The 17,011-nt window shown below is 39.3% G+C and overlaps 5 protein-coding genes across 7 annotated transcripts; 3 read left to right on the forward strand and 2 right to left on the reverse strand.

Annotated features, from left to right (window-relative positions):
• Positions 1 to 49: 49 nt before the first annotated feature.
• On the forward strand, positions 50 to 6,913 carry LOC148168898 (ubiquitin-protein ligase E3B). Its single transcript, XM_088044826.1, has 12 exons — positions 50 to 304; positions 352 to 829; positions 3,731 to 3,919; positions 3,966 to 4,157; positions 4,202 to 4,637; positions 4,686 to 4,857; positions 4,900 to 5,018; positions 5,065 to 5,947; positions 5,996 to 6,125; positions 6,170 to 6,334; positions 6,388 to 6,499; positions 6,543 to 6,913. The coding sequence occupies exons 1-12, from the start codon at positions 144 to 146 to the stop codon at positions 6,713 to 6,715; spliced, it is 3,210 nt and encodes a 1,069-aa protein (XP_087900952.1). The 5' UTR covers positions 50 to 143; the 3' UTR covers positions 6,716 to 6,913.
• Positions 6,914 to 6,967: 54 nt separating this feature from the next.
• On the forward strand, positions 6,968 to 10,014 carry LOC148168899 (peroxisomal targeting signal 1 receptor-like). 3 transcript variants are annotated; one of them, XM_088044491.1, is made up of 9 exons: positions 6,968 to 7,273; positions 7,322 to 7,461; positions 7,510 to 7,701; positions 7,749 to 7,902; positions 8,507 to 8,820; positions 8,869 to 9,083; positions 9,330 to 9,495; positions 9,541 to 9,698; positions 9,745 to 10,014. In XM_088044491.1, exons 1-9 carry the CDS (start codon positions 7,084 to 7,086, stop codon positions 9,947 to 9,949), a joined length of 1,734 nt encoding a protein of 577 aa, XP_087900617.1. In that variant the 5' UTR covers positions 6,968 to 7,083; the 3' UTR covers positions 9,950 to 10,014. The 3 variants fall into 3 exon arrangements, with proteins under 3 accessions (XP_087900617.1, XP_087900619.1, XP_087900618.1); XM_088044493.1 differs by having other exon boundaries at positions 8,869 to 9,059; XM_088044492.1 differs by having other exon boundaries at positions 7,322 to 7,455.
• Positions 9,939 to 11,770, reverse strand: LOC148168900 (ran-binding protein 3-like). The gene is made up of 5 exons (XM_088044494.1): positions 11,678 to 11,770; positions 11,492 to 11,560; positions 10,641 to 11,446; positions 10,403 to 10,498; positions 9,939 to 10,353 (listed from the first exon to the last, which is right to left on the reverse strand). Exons 1-5 carry the CDS (start codon positions 11,694 to 11,696, stop codon positions 10,237 to 10,239), a joined length of 1,107 nt encoding a protein of 368 aa, XP_087900620.1. The 5' UTR covers positions 11,697 to 11,770; the 3' UTR covers positions 9,939 to 10,236.
• Positions 11,771 to 11,913: 143 nt separating this feature from the next.
• cdm (importin-13-like protein cdm) lies at positions 11,914 to 16,231 on the forward strand. The gene is made up of 14 exons (XM_088044490.1): positions 11,914 to 12,155; positions 12,201 to 12,368; positions 12,417 to 12,569; positions 12,615 to 12,733; positions 12,781 to 12,918; positions 12,971 to 13,166; positions 13,213 to 14,058; positions 14,107 to 14,271; positions 14,318 to 14,503; positions 14,552 to 14,689; positions 14,737 to 14,968; positions 15,017 to 15,344; positions 15,390 to 15,485; positions 15,913 to 16,231. The coding sequence occupies exons 1-13, from the start codon at positions 12,003 to 12,005 to the stop codon at positions 15,481 to 15,483; spliced, it is 2,916 nt and encodes a 971-aa protein (XP_087900616.1). The 5' UTR covers positions 11,914 to 12,002; the 3' UTR covers positions 15,484 to 15,485; positions 15,913 to 16,231.
• LOC148168902 (pre-mRNA-splicing factor ISY1 homolog) lies at positions 15,515 to 16,918 on the reverse strand. Its single transcript, XM_088044495.1, has 6 exons — positions 16,729 to 16,918; positions 16,654 to 16,676; positions 16,233 to 16,600; positions 15,901 to 16,050; positions 15,747 to 15,853; positions 15,515 to 15,699 (listed from the first exon to the last, which is right to left on the reverse strand). The coding sequence occupies exons 1-6, from the start codon at positions 16,729 to 16,731 to the stop codon at positions 15,535 to 15,537; spliced, it is 816 nt and encodes a 271-aa protein (XP_087900621.1). The 5' UTR covers positions 16,732 to 16,918; the 3' UTR covers positions 15,515 to 15,534.
• Positions 16,919 to 17,011: the final 93 nt, after the last annotated feature.

The raw sequence follows: 17,011 nt of genomic DNA on the forward strand, positions 1-17,011 counted from the left end.
GTTTGTTTGATTGGTACACAACAGTCACGATGGTTTACGAATTCAGTGCAATTTGTGAAGCAAACAAAAATGTTAGGTCAAACACATTTACCTCTAAAATTTCTTTGTGATGTGTTTAAAGTCAAGTCTGTGATCACATCGTAATGTTTCACAAAGCGGACAACTCAAAAGGTAGTTTCCTAGAACAAACCAAAGCAGCTAGGGAAGAAAGGGCCTTTGAGAAGAAAAAAGAAAAAGCGGCTGTCGTAATCCAGGCCACTGTCCGAGGATGGCTCACTCGTGCTCAGTTCTGTCGCAAAATTCTGTAAGTACCCCCTAGGGAATGTATCACAACTCTCATGGTTGTTGTAGGCAAGAATTTGATGACACCATCCCTGATATTCCAGAGGATGGGGCGAAGCCCCCCGTTAAGCCCGCGCTGGAGATCTACACCCAGTCACGTAGATTGTTGTTTATATGGCGCAAAGAAAGGGATAAAGACAGGTTTGAGAAACTATGTCGATATTTGGTCAGTACTTTAGAACTAGAGTCCCCAAAGTTCAGCTATGTGGGAGTAGCTTTGAGTAAAGAACATGTGATAAGATGGATCTCTCATATGAATAATATTCTTTGGAAATGCTGTGAATATTTAAACGATTTAAAACCAGAATTCGCGGGTGATATGAAGTCTATTGTTTTGTACTTGCACATGTTAGTTTCTTTCACCAGCACCAGCAACTGGATGGTGTTGAAAAACAAGAATATGGAGGTTCTTAAACCAGGGTTGAACCAATTATGCGCTAATTTAATGGGGCAGTTGTTCCACAAAGGGTTTTATTTAGTTTTGAAGGTAAAGGGACTACTCCATTAACCCTTTAACTGTTATAAACGTATACATACGTTTTGACATTTTTCTCATAAATTACATAAGATGAGAATTTGAAATTTTGGGAACAAAAATAAGCGAATAAGACAAATCGAATGACAATATTCACGTCTTCTTGACACTTCCGGTTATACCGGAAGTAGTAGTCAACTTGCTTATTTAAAATGGAACACTCCATATATTATTGCATTTTCAGATTCTACATCCAAATTAAGGGTGGCTTTATGTATAATGTATAATGTGTTATATGTACTTACAGAAGTAAAATTTTCTTTCCGAGATAAATGTACCCTATAATCTATTTTAAAATCGCCACGTTAATTGGAAAATAACACTTCGGTCAAAAAGTCCCGGGACTAACCCACAATTGGTTTCACATTTAAAATTTATAAGTATGCGTTGGATAGTTTCAACCTTCAAAAGATACGTGTCAAAATTTCATGACATTTTGACCATTAATTTTCAAGGTATTGAAGTTATTGTGAAGCTACTTTTGATATTTTCAAAATAATGGAAAAAAGCGAATTTAGAGTGCTTATTAAACATTGTTTTTTGATGGGAAAAAATACCGTTGAAGCTCAGCAATGGCTTGAAAAGTGTTACGGGGAATCTTCTCCATCGAAAACAACAATTTGTCGGTGGTTTGCTGAGTTCAAACAGGGCCGTACAGACACTGATGATGCTCAACGCGCTGGACGTCCAAAAGAGGTCACAATACCAGAAAACAGCGAAAAAATCCTTAAAATTGTTTTGGACAACCGGAAGGTAAAGTTGCAGGAGATAGCTGACATCGTAAAGATTTCGAAAGGCAGTGTCTACAACATTTTGCATAATTATTTAGGCATGAAAAAATTATTTTCCAAATGGGTGCCGCGCTTCCTTACTGACGAACAAAAACAACAACGTGTTACTGAATCCGAGCGTTGTTTGGATTTATTTACCCGAAATAAACGGGAATTTTTGCGTCGGTATGTGACAATGGATGAAACTTGGATACACCACTACACTCCAGAATCAAAAAGGCAATCAGCTGAGTGGAGGGCAGAAGGTGAAAGTCGTCCAAAACGACCAAAAACGCAACAGTCGGCCGGAAAAGTTATGGCTTCCGTATTTTGGGATGCACATGGTGTAATTTTCATTGATTATCTTGAGAAAGGAAAAACCATTAATAGTGAATATTACTCAATGTTATTAAATCGATTAAAAACCGAAATCAAGAAGAAACGGCCTCATATGGCAAAAAAGAAGGTGCTGTTCCACCAAGATAATGCGCCGTGTCACAAGTCAATGGTGACGATGGCAAAACTACAAGAACTGGGCTTCGAACTGCTGCCGCACCCACCATATTCTCCCGACTTGGCCCCTAGCGACTATTACCTATTCGCAAATTTGAAAAGGATGCTAAAGGGAAAAAAAATTGGGACAAATGATGAAGTTATATCTCAAACAGAAATTTTTTTTGAAGACCTTGGCCAATCGTTCTACAAGAAAGGGATCGAAAAGTTAGAAACGCGTTGGAAGGAATGTATAGCTCTCAAAGGAGATTATGTTGATGAATAAAGTTAAATTTTTCAAAAATTGTAATTTTTTAATAGTTAGTCCCGGGACTAATTGACCGAAGTGTTAAGCACAATATAAACGTACAATAAAATTTTGCGTGGACTCAAAACTATATAAAAATTTCTAAAATCTGTGTCTTTCGCTCCAAAATTTTGCAATTTGGTAGAGTTAATACACAACTCAAAAATAGTAACTTCCAAAAATATCATAGCCGTAGCACTAAAATTGTCAAAATTATGATTTTTACTGGAGCATGTCGCCAATTTTTGCTTTGTCTTAAAAATAAAAATTCCTAAAATCTGTGTTTTTGCTCTACAATTTTGCAATTTGGTAGAGCTAATACACCACTTAAAAATAATGACTTCCCTAAATTTTATAGCCGTAGCAATAAAATTGTCAAAATTACAAATTTTACTGGAGCATGTCGCCAATTTTTGCTTGGGCCCAAAAATAAAAATTTCTAAAAACTGTGTTTTTCGCTCCACAATTTTGCAATTTAGTAGAGTTAATACACAACTCAAAAATAGTAACTTCCAAAAATTTCATAGCCGTAGCACTAAAATTGTCAAAATTATGATTTTTACTGGAGCATGCCGCCAATTTTTGCTTGGGCTCAAAAATAAAAATTTCTAAAAACTGTACTTTTCGCACCACAATTTTGCAATTTGGTAGAGTTAATACACAACTCAAAAATTGTAACTTCCAAAAATTTCATAGCCGTAGCACTAAAATTGTCAAAATTACGATTTTTACTGGAGCATGTCGCCAATTTTTCTTTGTCTCAAAAATAAAATTCCTAAAATCTGTGTTTTTTGCTCTACAATTTTGCAATTTGGTAGAGCTAATACACCACTTAAAAATAATGACTTCCCTAAATTTTATAGCCGTAGCAATAAAATTGTCAAAATTACAAATTTTACTGGAGCATGTCGCCAATTTTTGCTTGGGCTCAAAAATAAAAATTTCTAAAAACTGTGTTTTTCGCTCCACAATTTTGCAATTTAGTAGAGTTAATACACAACTCAAAAATAGTAACTTCCAAAAATTTCATAGCCGTAGCACTAAAATTGTCAAACTTCCGATTTTTACTGGAGCATGTCGCCAATTTTTGCTTGGTCTCCAAAATTCTTTATGTATTGGACACCTATTTCCTACTAAAATACGGAAAAAAGAAGCGTTTTTACTCTTTTGTTATCAATTTTCAAAATTTCAAATTCTTATCATTTATTTTGTGAGAAAAATGGCAAAACATACATATACGTTTACAACAGTTAAAGGGTTAAGTGTGCCTCATATTTTTTTTAGAGTTTGCTCATGAGGGGACTGGGACGTATCAAAATAGCCTTCAAACATGCGACATTGTCTGCGATTCTAACTCTGGCGCTGAGACCTCTTGTTGCGGCTAATTTTTCCGACAAACTCATGACGATGTTTCTTATTCATATTCTGTCAGTCCCTGCTCTTATTCAGCATCTGGAGCATCTAACACCTGAGGTAACCCCCTTGCCCGTACCTCCAGAAGATTAATTCTTATTTCCAGTGCATTACAACAATAAACAATCATAGACTATTCTCGAAAAGTCTGGAGCTTCTTTCTAGCCAACAATCCATGAGGATAGTCTTCAACACTCTTGAAGGCAGCTATGCGCTTTGTCTCCTTGCGAATCTCTTACAGCTAGCCTACATGGAACGAGACGGTGCCTTGAAAGATCTGAGTTTTCCGACGTTCACTGTACGTACCTTCAAAGTCACGAAACGAAATTAACTCTTTTGCAGGTTGTAGTAACTGGTTTGTTAGAAAGTTGCCAAAATTACGTAGTCAGTAAGCAGTCCAACCTAACCCATTGGCATCCAGTGTTGGGTTGGTTCGCCCAACCCATGGATCCCGCCCTCAACGCGGCGATGCCCCATGTAAAAATCCAACTCAATCTCTTGTGGAACTCCCGAATTGTGTTTATTTTACTGGGAGACCTCCTGCAGTTGCTAGTCCAAAACGTTGACTCTCCTCAGCCAAGTCCAAGCCTGCAAAGTATTAATTTCAGTGGTTCAAACTTTTTTAAGAAAGTTCTAGAAGCTAGAGGGAATAAGACTAATACTCTGAAGAGTTACCGGGCTTTAGGAAGTCCGGAAGTCCATAGAGTTGTTCTTGTGTGTTCTTTGTATCATACGGCTTTAAATACTTTGACTCAACTCCAGTTGGACATATTAACAGGTGCTCGAGAAGAAGTAGAGTTTCTTCTAGTAACGGATTTGATTCCAGGACTGTGTTACCAGAACTCGATTTTGTACAACTTGTGGTTGTTTTTGTGTTCATTAGGACCCAACTGCGGACTGAAAAACTTCTTAGATCACTTGGCGATTAACACAAAGTGTACAGCTCCAGAGTTTCAGATGCTACAATTGTTTTGTGATTGCATGACCCATTATGTAACGTAAGTTGGTCTGTTTTCCTCAACAAAAAAACTGTTTTGTAGGATTTTAGACGACGTCGAGATGTACGAACAACAAAACCCTTTTAAATTAAGTGACTTTATTGTTTTATCTTCGTTTTTAAACACGTTTTTATACAAAGCCGTGTTGGGAAATTTATTCGGTAAAAACGCCGAAAGTTGCGTAACAGTATTAACTCGTTTTTGTAGACTTGAAAACTATACAGACGAATCCGCTTTTCCAGTCATTGCACACTTTATTGATGCTTCTGTATCGGAGGGACTGTCGGAGGACGTATACACCTCAAGGCCATTGGTTACTTAAGGATATAAAAGTGTCGAGTTTTATGGCCGATTTGGAGAAGAGTCGGAAGGCGCCTCAATTGTTGTTGCAGACAATGCCACATATCATCCCACATGAAGACAGAGTTAGGTTGTTTCGAAAGTATATAACTAATGAGAAGACGGTGCTTGGGCTGACGGAATCGGCGTGCGCTTCTCCTCAATCCACCCTGATAACAGTTCACAGATCGCGCATCGTGGAGGATGGCTACCGTCAACTCGCCCTCCTTCCTCCTCAAGCCCTCAAGGGGGTGATCAGAGTTCGGTTTATCAACGAGCAAGGTTTAGACGAAGCCGGGATTGACCAAGACGGCGTCTTCAAAGAGTTTCTTGAGGAGAGCATCAAAAGGATCTTCGATCCTTCGTTAAATCTCTTCAAAGTTACAAGTGAAGAGCGCTTATATCCCTCTCCGTCGTCTTACCTCCAGGATAATCACCTCCAACTGTTTGAATTCGTTGGGAGGATGTTGGGGAAAGCAGTATATGAAGGAATAGTGGTGGATGTGCCTTTCGCGTCCTTTTTCTTGAGCCAGGTGTCGGGGCAAACTGCCCAAGCTTTGTACAGTTGCGTGGACGAATTACCTTCTTTAGATCCAGAGTTGTACAGAAGTTTAAGTTACGTCAAACACTACGATGCGGATGTGTCTGATTTGGATCTCACGTTTAGTTTAGACGAGGAGTGCTTAGGGAAATTGGTGACGCACGAATTGGTCGCGGGGGGCAAAGCAGTCCCTGTCACCAACGAAAATAAGTAAGAACCTAAATCAATTTAAATCAGTGCGCTTGGAGGGTTTTCTAGGATCAACTACATTCACCTGATGGCGCATTTCCGGATGCACGTGCAGATAAAGGACCAGACCAGCTCTTTTATTCGGGGGTTCCGGTCTATTATCAACCCTGACTGGCTCTCTTTGTTTTCCACACCAGAAGTTAGTTTTGTTTGTAAAAACCCAACAATAACTTTAATTTTTAGTTGCAACGTTTAATCTCGGGAGACAACGTCCCTCTTGACATGAAAGACTTGAGAAAACACACCCAATACTATGGGGGCTTTCATGATTCTCACAGAGTCGTCGGCTGGCTGTGGGACATCCTCGAAAAAGATTTCACTGAAGAGGAAAAGGGGATGTTTCTCAAAGTCTGTTTTTTTCTTCATTCTCCCCTTGTATCACTAAATTGGCGACTTTTTAGTTTGTAACGAGTTGCTCCAAGCCCCCTTTGTTGGGATTCGCGCATTTGGAGCCCCCATTTTCCATCAGATGCGTTGAAGTAGGGGATGACGAAGACACTGGGGACACAATAGGTAATTTTGATCGACGTGTCAGTTTTTTTAATGCAATTGGTAGGGAGCGTTTTCAGGGGCTTTTTCACGATCAGAAAAAAGGATCCGCAGAATCGTCTCCCGACTTCTTCGACATGTTTTAATCTGTTGAAACTCCCCAATTATCAGAAAAAAAGTACCTTGCGAGAAAAATTGCGATACGCCGTGACGTGCAATACTGGATTTGAGTTATCGTAAATAAAGGTGGAATTGTTAACATATACAGAACTCATATCATTTTTTGTATTTTAATAATCTACAATTTAAGTTAGTCCTCGTTAAGTTTATTACTGCTGTGTTCTTTGTCATGTAAGTTTTATTAGTCTGTTTGGTTTAATTCTCTGACGCTGTAATTGTGATTGTATCGTGAAATAATAAGTCTATTTTAAAGTAAAATTCCATTTATTTAAATTTGAATTTGGTCTGGGGGAAAACTTGCGTCATGTTGGTCGGTTGGTGCCCCTGCGGTCCAAGGTTGTGGACTGAATGTCAAAAACGTCAAAATTTCATACCTTGTTTTGACAAATGTTTTTCTAGTTTAGAAATATTTTAAAATTTTTAGAAAAATGGCATTCAATCCCTTAACAGAAGCTGAGTGTGGACAGAAGAACCCATTGGCCCGTTTGACGTCTCACATCACACATGATCACACATTTGCAGAAGCCCATGGTCATGCCTTCCCAAGCAGTTCAGACCAATTGGTGGAACAATTCTTACAAGAAACGAAAACAATGCCACAGAGCTTCAGGATGGACGGTATTTTATTCAAATTTTAGCTCATGTGGCGGTAATAAACCCTTTTAGATTTAATGAGGGAGATGCATGAAATCGAGTCACAAAGGTCAGCTGTGCCCCCTATTCCAGCCGCTACTATCAAAGATCAAATACATGACGATGCTTGGGCTCAGCAGTACATTGAAGACGGGAAAGTTTTCAATGTAAACGTAAAGGCGCAGTTTTTGCTTTGTCATTATCTGAAGGTTATTTTTAAGGATAACGCGAATAACGAAGCAATTTGGGCAGAGATTTCCTCACAGGAACAAAGTAACAAAACGCACTTGGAGGAATGGAATGCAGAGTATTTTCAAGAAGTGCTTCCTGGACCAAGTCAATTTAATGCAGCTCAACAAAGTGCTACAGAGCTCACAGACTCAGTAGAAGACCCTAAATTTGTTTATTCAAAGGTTCACAACACCAAATTGTCGTACAAAAAAACTACTTTTTTTTCTAGTTCATGAGATTTATGCAACAAGTAGGTGATGGGGATGTTAATCTAGAAAACGGAAGATTAACTGAGGCAGAAGCAGAGTCGTGGAGTAAAGAATTCCTTCAGGATGATGAAACCAAAACTGAAAAATTGTCAAAAAAGTGGGAGAAAAATTATGGTGAGATTTCCGCTTATCTTTGAAGTGGTTACATTGTAACTGACATTTTATCAAATGAAATGTAGATAAAAGTGTACCAAGGTCGGCAAGGCTGTAGGTTCATAAATGAATGTAGCCTTGGTTGGAATTTGTAAAACGATAAAATCAATTAGGTGGTTTTTATTGGGATTGTATTGTGGTAGAACCTGATTTTTGCAGTCATGAGGAAGTTAATTCTTTTGCATTTTATGAAAAGAATCAGTTGACGTAATTTTAATGTTGCTGTCTCATTGTTTACAATAATTTTAGAAAAAAACTACTGGCGAAATGGGTAATATTTTCCAATTAAAATTGCCTATTGATTTTGAATTTCAAGCTCATTTTGCTTTTAAAATTTGATTGAATTACAGTAGAACCTCGATTATTCTTACCTCTATTATCTGGATCATCGATTTAAAAAAAAAACACTTGGCGAAAGGTTTTCTGTTGTTAAACTTTTATAATAATAGAAAGTTTTGCATAATTTAGTCCGGATAATCGAGGTTCTACTGTAATTAAAAAACAATTAAACAGTCCGCTGCTAAAAGGAGCTAAAAGAAGTTGAAATTATTTTCGCTGTTCACAGAGGAAGATTTCAACTCGAAATTTTGGGACAACCTGCAGGAAGAGCTCAAGCAAACTCTCGACGGCGGCGAGTCAAGCGAGAGTCCGTGGCTCTCCGAATACGAATCTTTTTATTCAGGTCCTAACAATGACTATACATTTTCCGAAGAAAACCCAATGTTTGATATTCCCGATCCTTTACAACGAGGAAAAAAGCTCCTGGAAGACGGAGATTTGCCTTCAGCTGTTTTATGTTTTGAAGCAGCTGTGAAACAAAGTCCTGAAAACAGTGAAGCCTGGCTATTATTAGGAAAAACCCAGGCTGAAAACGAACAGGTTTTTCCCGGAATTTTGTTGTAATTCGTAAACTTTTCTTTATTTTAGGACTGCAATGCCATACCAGCTTTAAAGAAGTGTTTACAGTTGGAACCGAACAATCTGGCGGCTATTATGGCGCTAGCTGTGTCATATACTAATGAAAGTTATTACAGTCAAGCCGGACAGATGTTATTGAAGTGGTTGGCGAATAATCCGAAATATAGCGATTTGGTCCCTGGCGATTTTCAACTGTCTGGGCAAGTTACAAGCTTTTTACAGCCGTAAGTGATGGTGTGGGCATGTGCTTCTCTGTTACCACTTTTAAACACTGTAAATATTTTTTCAAGTGTCTAGAAACAGGAAAACAAGACAAACTGTAAATATAACTCGCTCGCTTTTCAGTGTGCTCTATTTCTGGACTCTTCACTGTTGCACTTCTGTGATTAATCTCCGCTTTTCTTTAATTCATAACACTCGACATTGTGTTCCATAATCTGTTCTTTTTCCTAAACTGTCTTTCTTAACAGAGATCAACAAAAAATGATACAAGATCTGTACATAAAAGCGGCGCAGAGGCAACCTGTGGATATAGATTACGAAGTACAGTGTGGCCTTGGTGTTCTTTTTAATTTGTCGGGAGAATACGAGAAAGCCGCTGATTGTTTCCGATCTGCTCTAGCTGTAAAATACGACGTAAGTTCTATGGTTGTACTGCAAATCCTGATCGCTTCCTTCCAGGATGCCAAACTATGGAATAGATTAGGTGCAACTTTAGCAAACGGTTCAAAATCTGAAGAAGCGGTGGATGCATATCATCACGCCCTCAATCTTGAACCTGGTTTTATTAGGGCTCGGTATAATGTGGGAATTATTTGTATAAATCTGCGGGCTTACAGGTGAAGTTCTCTGGAGGTTTGTTCTGGTTTTTTAATTGTTTTGCAGGGAGGCGGCAGAACATTTTCTTACAGCGTTAAACCAACAGGCTCGAGGGAGAGACGTAAAAAACACACCCGCGTTGTCCCAAATGTCCGACACAATTTGGTCTACTTTAAGAATGTGTATTTCTCTTTTAAATAGGACGGATTTGCGGCCAGCGGTGGACAACAGGGACTTGGAAACACTCAATAAAGCATTCGACATTGCGTAACTAAAAATGTATTCAAAATCGGTTACTTTTGTATAATTAAAAAAGTTATTATACTGTTGATTTTTTCAGCTGTTTTATTGCTTATCTTTACAAAATATTCAACACATCCAATTAAATCATGTTTTTTTCTATTTTTAATATTAATAATTACAAAATCGTTTCATGCGCCCTGTCTGACAAAAAAACTATGATTTAATTAATTAAAACTTAATTTACATCACATTTGTAGATATCAAAATGAACTTTTCTGCAAAATGGTAAATGACAATGTTTCAGAAATCAACAAGTTAATTACCCCCTGAGTCAGTATCTACGGAAACTTTTTTATGTTTTTGTGCTGCGATTTCTTTCTGGACTCGCGTCTGAATTTGAGAGTACAAATGTTTGCTATCTTCAATGCTAGCCTGGAAACAAATTATAACCATTGGAATTTTAAACGTGCGGTGGCCTTACCATTACAAGAAACACTTTTATCACTCCTTGGGGGTCCAACGCCGTGAACCGGACGCTCTTTTCACTAGCCTGCTCCACAGTCATCTCCGCCCAAATCTGGAAAAAAATCTCTTCTTATTGTTCTCGTTACATAATATACTGATGAAATCACCATCACCTGGCAGACCGTAAAATTGGGTAAAAACTAACTTAATTAAAATTGCATGCGCTATAATTGGCTCCTTGAGCATAAACTCACTTTGGTGTTAAGGATAACCCTCCAAATCCCGGTGGTTCTAAACAGAAGCCGACTTTGAACATGACCATCCCCTTCAAAGTCATTCAATCTTAAAACTCCTCTCCCTCGCTCCTGCCAGCTTCCAGAAGCTTTATCAAACGCAAAGAGCTTACAGTTAATGTTTAAAATATTAGTTTCGTCTTCCTCCCCAGTTATGACTTCAACCTCTTCATACTTTCTTTTCACCGCTCTCGACTCTTCATACTCCCTTGCAGATTCGCTCAGCGACTTTGTTTCTTTCGCAACATTCCCATCAGGCTTGACTTCGTTCTTGATAGCGCTGCTAAACAGCATTTCTGTTGTTCCATTCGAACTTAAACTAGTCGACGGTTTGGGCTCATCGGATTTATTTTCACTGTTTACGACGCGCTCTTGGAGATTTTGACCAAAGACGAACGAATTCGACGCCACGGTTGGCGCGGAAGTCGTCGGTGTTTGTGAAGTGGTGGATTTGGGTTCTGATTGAATAAGAGGGACAAATTTTGGTGTTTCTCCGTTGATTTGGCTGTTTTTGACTTCTTTAGAATTTTCATTAGCAGGTGCAGCGGCAAATGGATTTAATCGACTTGGATTTAGAACAAAAGGTGGCTTACTTGAGTTATTGGTGTTGTTTATACTCAGTTGAGGCGGTTTTAGGATGCCACGAGTTACGAATTTATTTTGAGAGTTAGAAAAAGGGTTAGTTGGGATGTCTGTTGATGGAATTCTATTAGGGCTGCACATTTTGAATTCTTCTTTATCTTCGTTTTTATCGTTTTCGTTTAATTCTGCAAATGAGATTTTAGAAAAAAAAGGGCGAAATTGCGATATACCTGATTTGGAATCTTCTGGCGGGCCTTCTACCCTCATTGTAATTTGAGGGTTACCACTATTTTCCAGATCTATAAAAAATTGAAATAATAGTAACACCACCCCAGCATAGAAGTAACAACAATTATCTCGAATTACAAGCACAGGAATTACGAATAAAATAAAATAATGTTGTCAAACAAACTCACTTTTATGCGTATCCGCCATTTTTCTTCAAGAACTGCTGCACACCATAACCTCAAATTTCCACCAAAAAAACTTTTTTCCACCACCGAGAACGCAAACCTCGAAATGCTATGAAATTGCAAGCATTGAAGCTAAAACTAAATTCCACTCGAATTTAGGGCCAACTGAACGGTTTTTACGACTTATTTAACATGACATCTGACTTTTGACAACTAACCACTTTTGACGGTTATTGACGTCTCGCGGACTGTCAGTGTAAAATGTAGCAAAGCAAACAGAAAAAATTACGAATTTTAACTATTTAAACGAAAGAGTGTTAAAGCCAGCATGGAATACACGACGGAAAATTTAGAAAAAGCGGTAACGTTATTTTATAGGACGGAAGCGGGGCAGCAGGCGGAGGCCCACCAGTGGTTAACGGAGGCCCAGAATTCGCCACAAGCATGGAGTTTCGTGTGGGAACTCCTGAGCCCCCATAGAGTAAGTCTCTTGTTTCACAACTTCTGATCTAACAGACTTTCATAGAATTCAGAAGTGCAATTCTTTGCTGCGACAACTTTACACACAAAGTTGATGAAGCACTGGAATGAGGTACCAGAAGACCACTACGAACTTCTAAAGAAGCGGATTTTAGAAGCGATAATTAATTATGCTATGGGTCCCAAGATTGTTTTGAACCGCCTCTGTATTACCGTAAGTTCAGTTTTGGGGGGAATACAAAGTCCTGAGAGTTTTTTCTAGTTGTCTGCTTATATTATTCACACGGTTCCTTCGCATTGGCCCAACGCTTTTGAGGAGTTAGTTTCAAGTTTTCAACCTCAACATTTACCAAATGTAGAGCCAGAAAGAGTGATTTGGATACTTCTAGAGATTCTAACTGTGATACCTGAAGAGGTATGGAAAATTCCCGACTTGACCCCTTTTTAGTTTTTTTTTTAGTTTCAAAGTAACTTATTAGCGCTAAGCCAAAGAATAAGAGTGCGCTCTGTTCTACAAGACGTTTCTAAAGACATCCTCAAAGTCGTTGAAATGTGTCTGATGCCTCTACCAAGTGCTGGGTATGAAATCTTATCCACATTTCCATTATCTGAGTAATAAATTTTAGCTTTGACATGTCCAATTTAACGACGTATTTGAACGCCGCGCGATGCGCCTCCGCGTGGATACAACTAGGGGGCTTAAATATTGACGATTGTACTTCAGTAATGGATCTTTTAATTAATTTGACTTGTTTCGCGTATTGGTAAGAGCTACAAACACAAAAATCGCTCGTGTTTAACTGTTTGATTTTGAAGGAATAAAACAGACCCTGAGTGCATGTCTTCAGAAGAATTAGAACTGATGGAGGTAGCAGTTGAAGCAATAACGGCAATAATCCAACATCCACACACCAATAGATACCAAACTCTTGTCATGAAATGCAGTGCAGATATGTTGTACAAATTCGAGAAAATCCTCGAGTGCGAGCGCAACAATCCCGAGTCTAATAAAGTGGGTAAAATTAGAAAATTCCCAACAATCTCCTTAATTTTTCCAGGACATCGTCGCGAATTTGTACGGCTTGCTAGTCAACATAGCAGACGTCCATTCTAAAATCTTCATCAACAATTTGAAGTCGGACCATCCTGAAGAGCAAAGAATCAGTTTTGACTTCTTCAACTCTATTTTGAAGTGTACGAACTTACCGGGATTGTACCCTGTGGATGAGTCCAGCAGTACCTTAACTTTCGGTTTTTGGTACACTCTCCAGGACGATATTCTCTCGCTTGAAACGGCAGAATGCGCCCAATTGTTGCTGATGATAAAACCATATTACCGCGACCTTGTTTGTATAATGTTGCGAAAATCAATGTACCCCCTCAACGAAGATTGTGATTGGTCCCTCGACGATCAAGAAGTCTTCAGGTGTTACCGACAAGATATCGCCGATACTTTCATCTACTGCTACAACGTCCTCAACTTAGAAATGCTTGATATTTTAAATACTAAACTAATTGAAGCTTTGCATAAAAATAACAGCAGTGCGGTGGTACCACCGATACAATGGAACGAAGTGGAGACTTGTCTGCACGCTTTTGGAGCAATCGCCGAATCTATAGAGTTAGAGAATTTATATTTGCCTAAATTAATGATAACTATTAAGGATATACCGTTCCGGGAGCTGCACAAGAAAGTCATGGCTTCGGCTCTGGAAACAGTGGGATCTTATTCTGACTGGATCACCGAACATCCGGAGATGTTGGAGAACGTGTTACCGTTAGTCATCTCAGCGCTTGATAAACCGGAAGTTGCCACCAGCGCGACGATGGCGTTGAAGGATTTAACTCATAGTTGCCAGAAGTATTTGTTGCCTTACGCGGACCACATTTTAATAGCGGCACAAGTAAATTTCGCCTATTTAAACCTCAAGATCACTTACTTTTCGTTTCAGGCGGCTCTCCAAGGAGGCACGTTAAAACTAGCCGAGTGCAGCCGCCTCATGTACAGTATCGGAAAAGTGCTAAGTATTTTGCCAGTCCCTCGTATAATGGAGTACCTCAATATAATCCTAGCACCATCTTTCAAAGAGATGCAAGAGTTACTTAATGTTGAACCGGTAGGTGTTGAATCCCACCGGATTTTTTGTAAAATCGTGTTTTCAGTCTCCTGCGGTGAAAACTTCTCTGATTACTCGCCTCAAGGTGTTGTCGTCTTTATTTAACTCCCTCTGCGTTAAAAAGTCTCCGAATCAAATGATCGATCAACCCACAGTACTGGTGATGCAGAACACAATGCCGTTGTACAAAGTAATCGGCGAGAAATACGGCACAAGCAAGGAAGTAATGGAAGTAAGTTAACTGACTTATCGCCGACGCAACTGCTAAACTACCTTACAGGAACTGAGTGTTTTGTTTAAATACGTGGTGACTACACTCCTGGATGACTGTACGCCGTTGATTAACGACATTCTTCAGTTGGTGGTCACGGTTTATCGCGAGTGCCCGCAATCTAACATTTTGATGGTGGCTAAAACAGTGAGTTTCCGGTATTGAATTTCTGTTTTTACTTCAGTTTTTGTCAGGTAATGATCATGTTCGGCAACGAGGAGCAGTTCAGATCTTTAACGCACCAACTTCTGCACGAAATCGTCAGCACGACGCTCCAGATGTGCGCGCAACTTAACAGTACAAGTCAATTGGCTGAAAAGACCGACGTTCTTGAAGGTTTCTTCGCAATGTTAGCGCAGTTGTACAAGAAAATTCCACAAGTTGTATTTGCTAGTGGTATTGACACCGCCGCTCTCTTCCAGTGTGGTACGTATTTCTCTGCGTTTTAGAGTGTTGTTAATCAACTCTTTACAGCCGTTCTTTGCTTGTCTCTACCTGAAGCGCAAACTCTCAAACTATGCGCTAGTTTTCTAGTGAATTTCATATCGCAAAGTCGTGAGACCGCTCAAGCTAGTGTCGTCCAAAACTACGGGGAAAGTTTGGTTCTGCGAATACTTTTGAATTTAGGAAGTACTGCACCGAGATCGTCCGTCGATATCTTCAGTGATTTATTACTTGCTTTAAACAAAAAATACTGTGATAATCTTAGTAGGTGGTTGAATACTTTATTGGCACAGGAAGATTTCCCATCACCGAGGATTTCCAGGCAGCAAAAAGAGAATTTTATTCGACTAGTTTTACGGTAAGTTGTTCGGAACATGGAGGGAATTTCATCGTTTTTTTGCAGTGAAAAAGCAAATAAGAGGAAACTGTGTGATTCCGTTCTAGAGTTCACTTTAATATGTAGGGGAATTTTAAGAGAGGATCCAAACATGCCATAAATGTAAGTAGAGGAGTGCGAATGAAACCGAATTTAGAAAAAGTTCTGTTTATTATAACGGTTGGTTTTCTTCTTGGACGCCGTATTTTTCTAACAGTTCTTGTTTGCGGCGTCTGAGCAAAGCCTGCTCGACTTCTTGTTGGCTGGGTACAGGCACATGTGCTATGAATTTCTGGTCGCCTTCCGCTTTCTTTTTCTCGACGTCTTCGTCGTCGGACTGTAATAAAACGATTACAAAATGAAAATCGCTCGATTTTTACTCACGTCTTCCACTGCGTAAATGTGTTCTTCCTCTGGCATCTCCTCATCCTCGTCGTGCGTCAATTGGCGCTCCTTCTTCTCCTTCCAGTCCGCGATGGCTTTCTGTATTGCTATAACGAGTGTTAGAACAAATGCGTGCTTGTGTTTGTTGACTTACATGCTTTTTCAGCTACCATCTCCAAAGGTATAAGTATACCGTCATCGTCGTCCATATACCCGTAGTAGTCCGCATCTATATCTTTCATCATCTCCGCCCTAGTTTTCCTCGGGGGAGGCGGTGGTTCTTGCTCAAACAACTCCCGGACTCCTGCAGCGTAAAGACAATACTCCACTTTAAACACAATCACTTTTTCAAAGGAGCTACGATTCAAATGTGATGTTTTCCGTTACCAACTATTGTTTTATTCCACATATTAATAGACAGTTTTTTAATTGTTCGATTTTCGTGTAGATAAATGAATTAACATTTGAATAAAACCCGAAAATTACCTGGCAGTTCTTTCGCCGCGCCGAAATACTTGTACCCTCTGTTTCCCGGGACTTCCTTCCCTTCATGGTCCAACATTCGTGGGCCAGTTCTTTGATAATCCGGCCCTCCTAGTTCTTTTATCCGATCTTCCCAGTGTCGTTTTTCACGTAGAAGCTTGTTGATTTCGTCGTTTAAATCGCGGATTCGGAATTCGCCAAGACCCGCGTTTTGGATTTGAGCTACTTTTTTGGCGATCTCGCGGATGATTTGCATCCGCCATTTTTCGCACGAGTATAAATTGCTACATTCGGAGGCTAAATGGGGCCGCCGGCGCTTCTGCTTGTCCACTTCGCCTAGTTGGGCCGCTCGCCAACGCGCCAAGGTGGTCCTAAATTAAACGAATTGATAAATTCGGTTAAAAGGTTCATTCTTATTACTTACATCGCTTTTTCCGCGTTTCTGGCCTAAAACAAAGTCAGTGTTAGCGGTAAAAATTCTGCGAAAATTACGACTTACCATGATTATGTCCTGTGGAGAAAATTCTTCTTAATTGTGGAATTTTGTGGGGGAAATATCAACTTTTCACCCTCACAATTGAAACTTATTTTAAATTATCGAAGGAAACACAAAAACGCGTTTAAACGTCATAACATGACTTTTTGTGGTTAGGATTTTAGGTTATGCTTGCGACAGAGGCGCCATCTCACGGAAGGTGCGGCAGCTTACATTTCAAAATGTTTTCTTTTCAGGAAACTGAAAATTTCGCAGTTTTCACCAGGCGTAGCTACTGGTACGAAGG

This window comes from Gnatocerus cornutus, chromosome 9 (assembly GCF_029298725.1).
Source record: "Gnatocerus cornutus isolate USDA-ARS CGAHR chromosome 9, icGnaCorn1.1, whole genome shotgun sequence".
Classification (NCBI taxonomy): domain Eukaryota; kingdom Metazoa; phylum Arthropoda; class Insecta; order Coleoptera; family Tenebrionidae; genus Gnatocerus; species Gnatocerus cornutus.

Coding starts and splice junctions, on each gene's coding strand:
- LOC148168900 (XM_088044494.1), bottom strand. Junction 10,499..10,640: donor GGGTTATCCTTAACACCAAA/GTGAGTTTATGC, acceptor ATTTTTTTCCAG/ATTTGGGCGGAGATGACTGT. Junction 10,354..10,402: donor TAAAAGTGTTTCTTGTAATG/GTAAGGCCACCG, acceptor ATTTGTTTCCAG/GCTAGCATTGAAGATAGCAA.
- LOC148168898 (XM_088044826.1), top strand. CDS start 144: ATGTTTCACAAAGCGGACAACTCAAAAGGTAGTTTCCTAGAACAAACC. Junction 4,858..4,899: donor TGCATGACCCATTATGTAAC/GTAAGTTGGTCT, acceptor ACTGTTTTGTAG/GATTTTAGACGACGTCGAGA. Junction 5,948..5,995: donor CCTGTCACCAACGAAAATAA/GTAAGAACCTAA, acceptor AGGGTTTTCTAG/GATCAACTACATTCACCTGA.
- LOC148168902 (XM_088044495.1), bottom strand. Junction 15,854..15,900: donor GATGGTAGCTGAAAAAGCAT/GTAAGTCAACAA, acceptor CACTCGTTATAG/CAATACAGAAAGCCATCGCG. Junction 15,700..15,746: donor ACATTTACGCAGTGGAAGAC/GTGAGTAAAAAT, acceptor GTTTTATTACAG/TCCGACGACGAAGACGTCGA.
- cdm (XM_088044490.1), top strand. CDS start 12,003: ATGGAATACACGACGGAAAATTTAGAAAAAGCGGTAACGTTATTTTAT. Junction 14,969..15,016: donor CGCCGCTCTCTTCCAGTGTG/GTACGTATTTCT, acceptor AACTCTTTACAG/CCGTTCTTTGCTTGTCTCTA. Junction 15,345..15,389: donor TTTATTCGACTAGTTTTACG/GTAAGTTGTTCG, acceptor GTTTTTTTGCAG/TGAAAAAGCAAATAAGAGGA.
- LOC148168899 (XM_088044491.1), top strand. CDS start 7,084: ATGGCATTCAATCCCTTAACAGAAGCTGAGTGTGGACAGAAGAACCCA. Junction 7,274..7,321: donor ACAGAGCTTCAGGATGGACG/GTATTTTATTCA, acceptor AAACCCTTTTAG/ATTTAATGAGGGAGATGCAT. Junction 7,702..7,748: donor CTAAATTTGTTTATTCAAAG/GTTCACAACACC, acceptor TTTTTTTTCTAG/TTCATGAGATTTATGCAACA.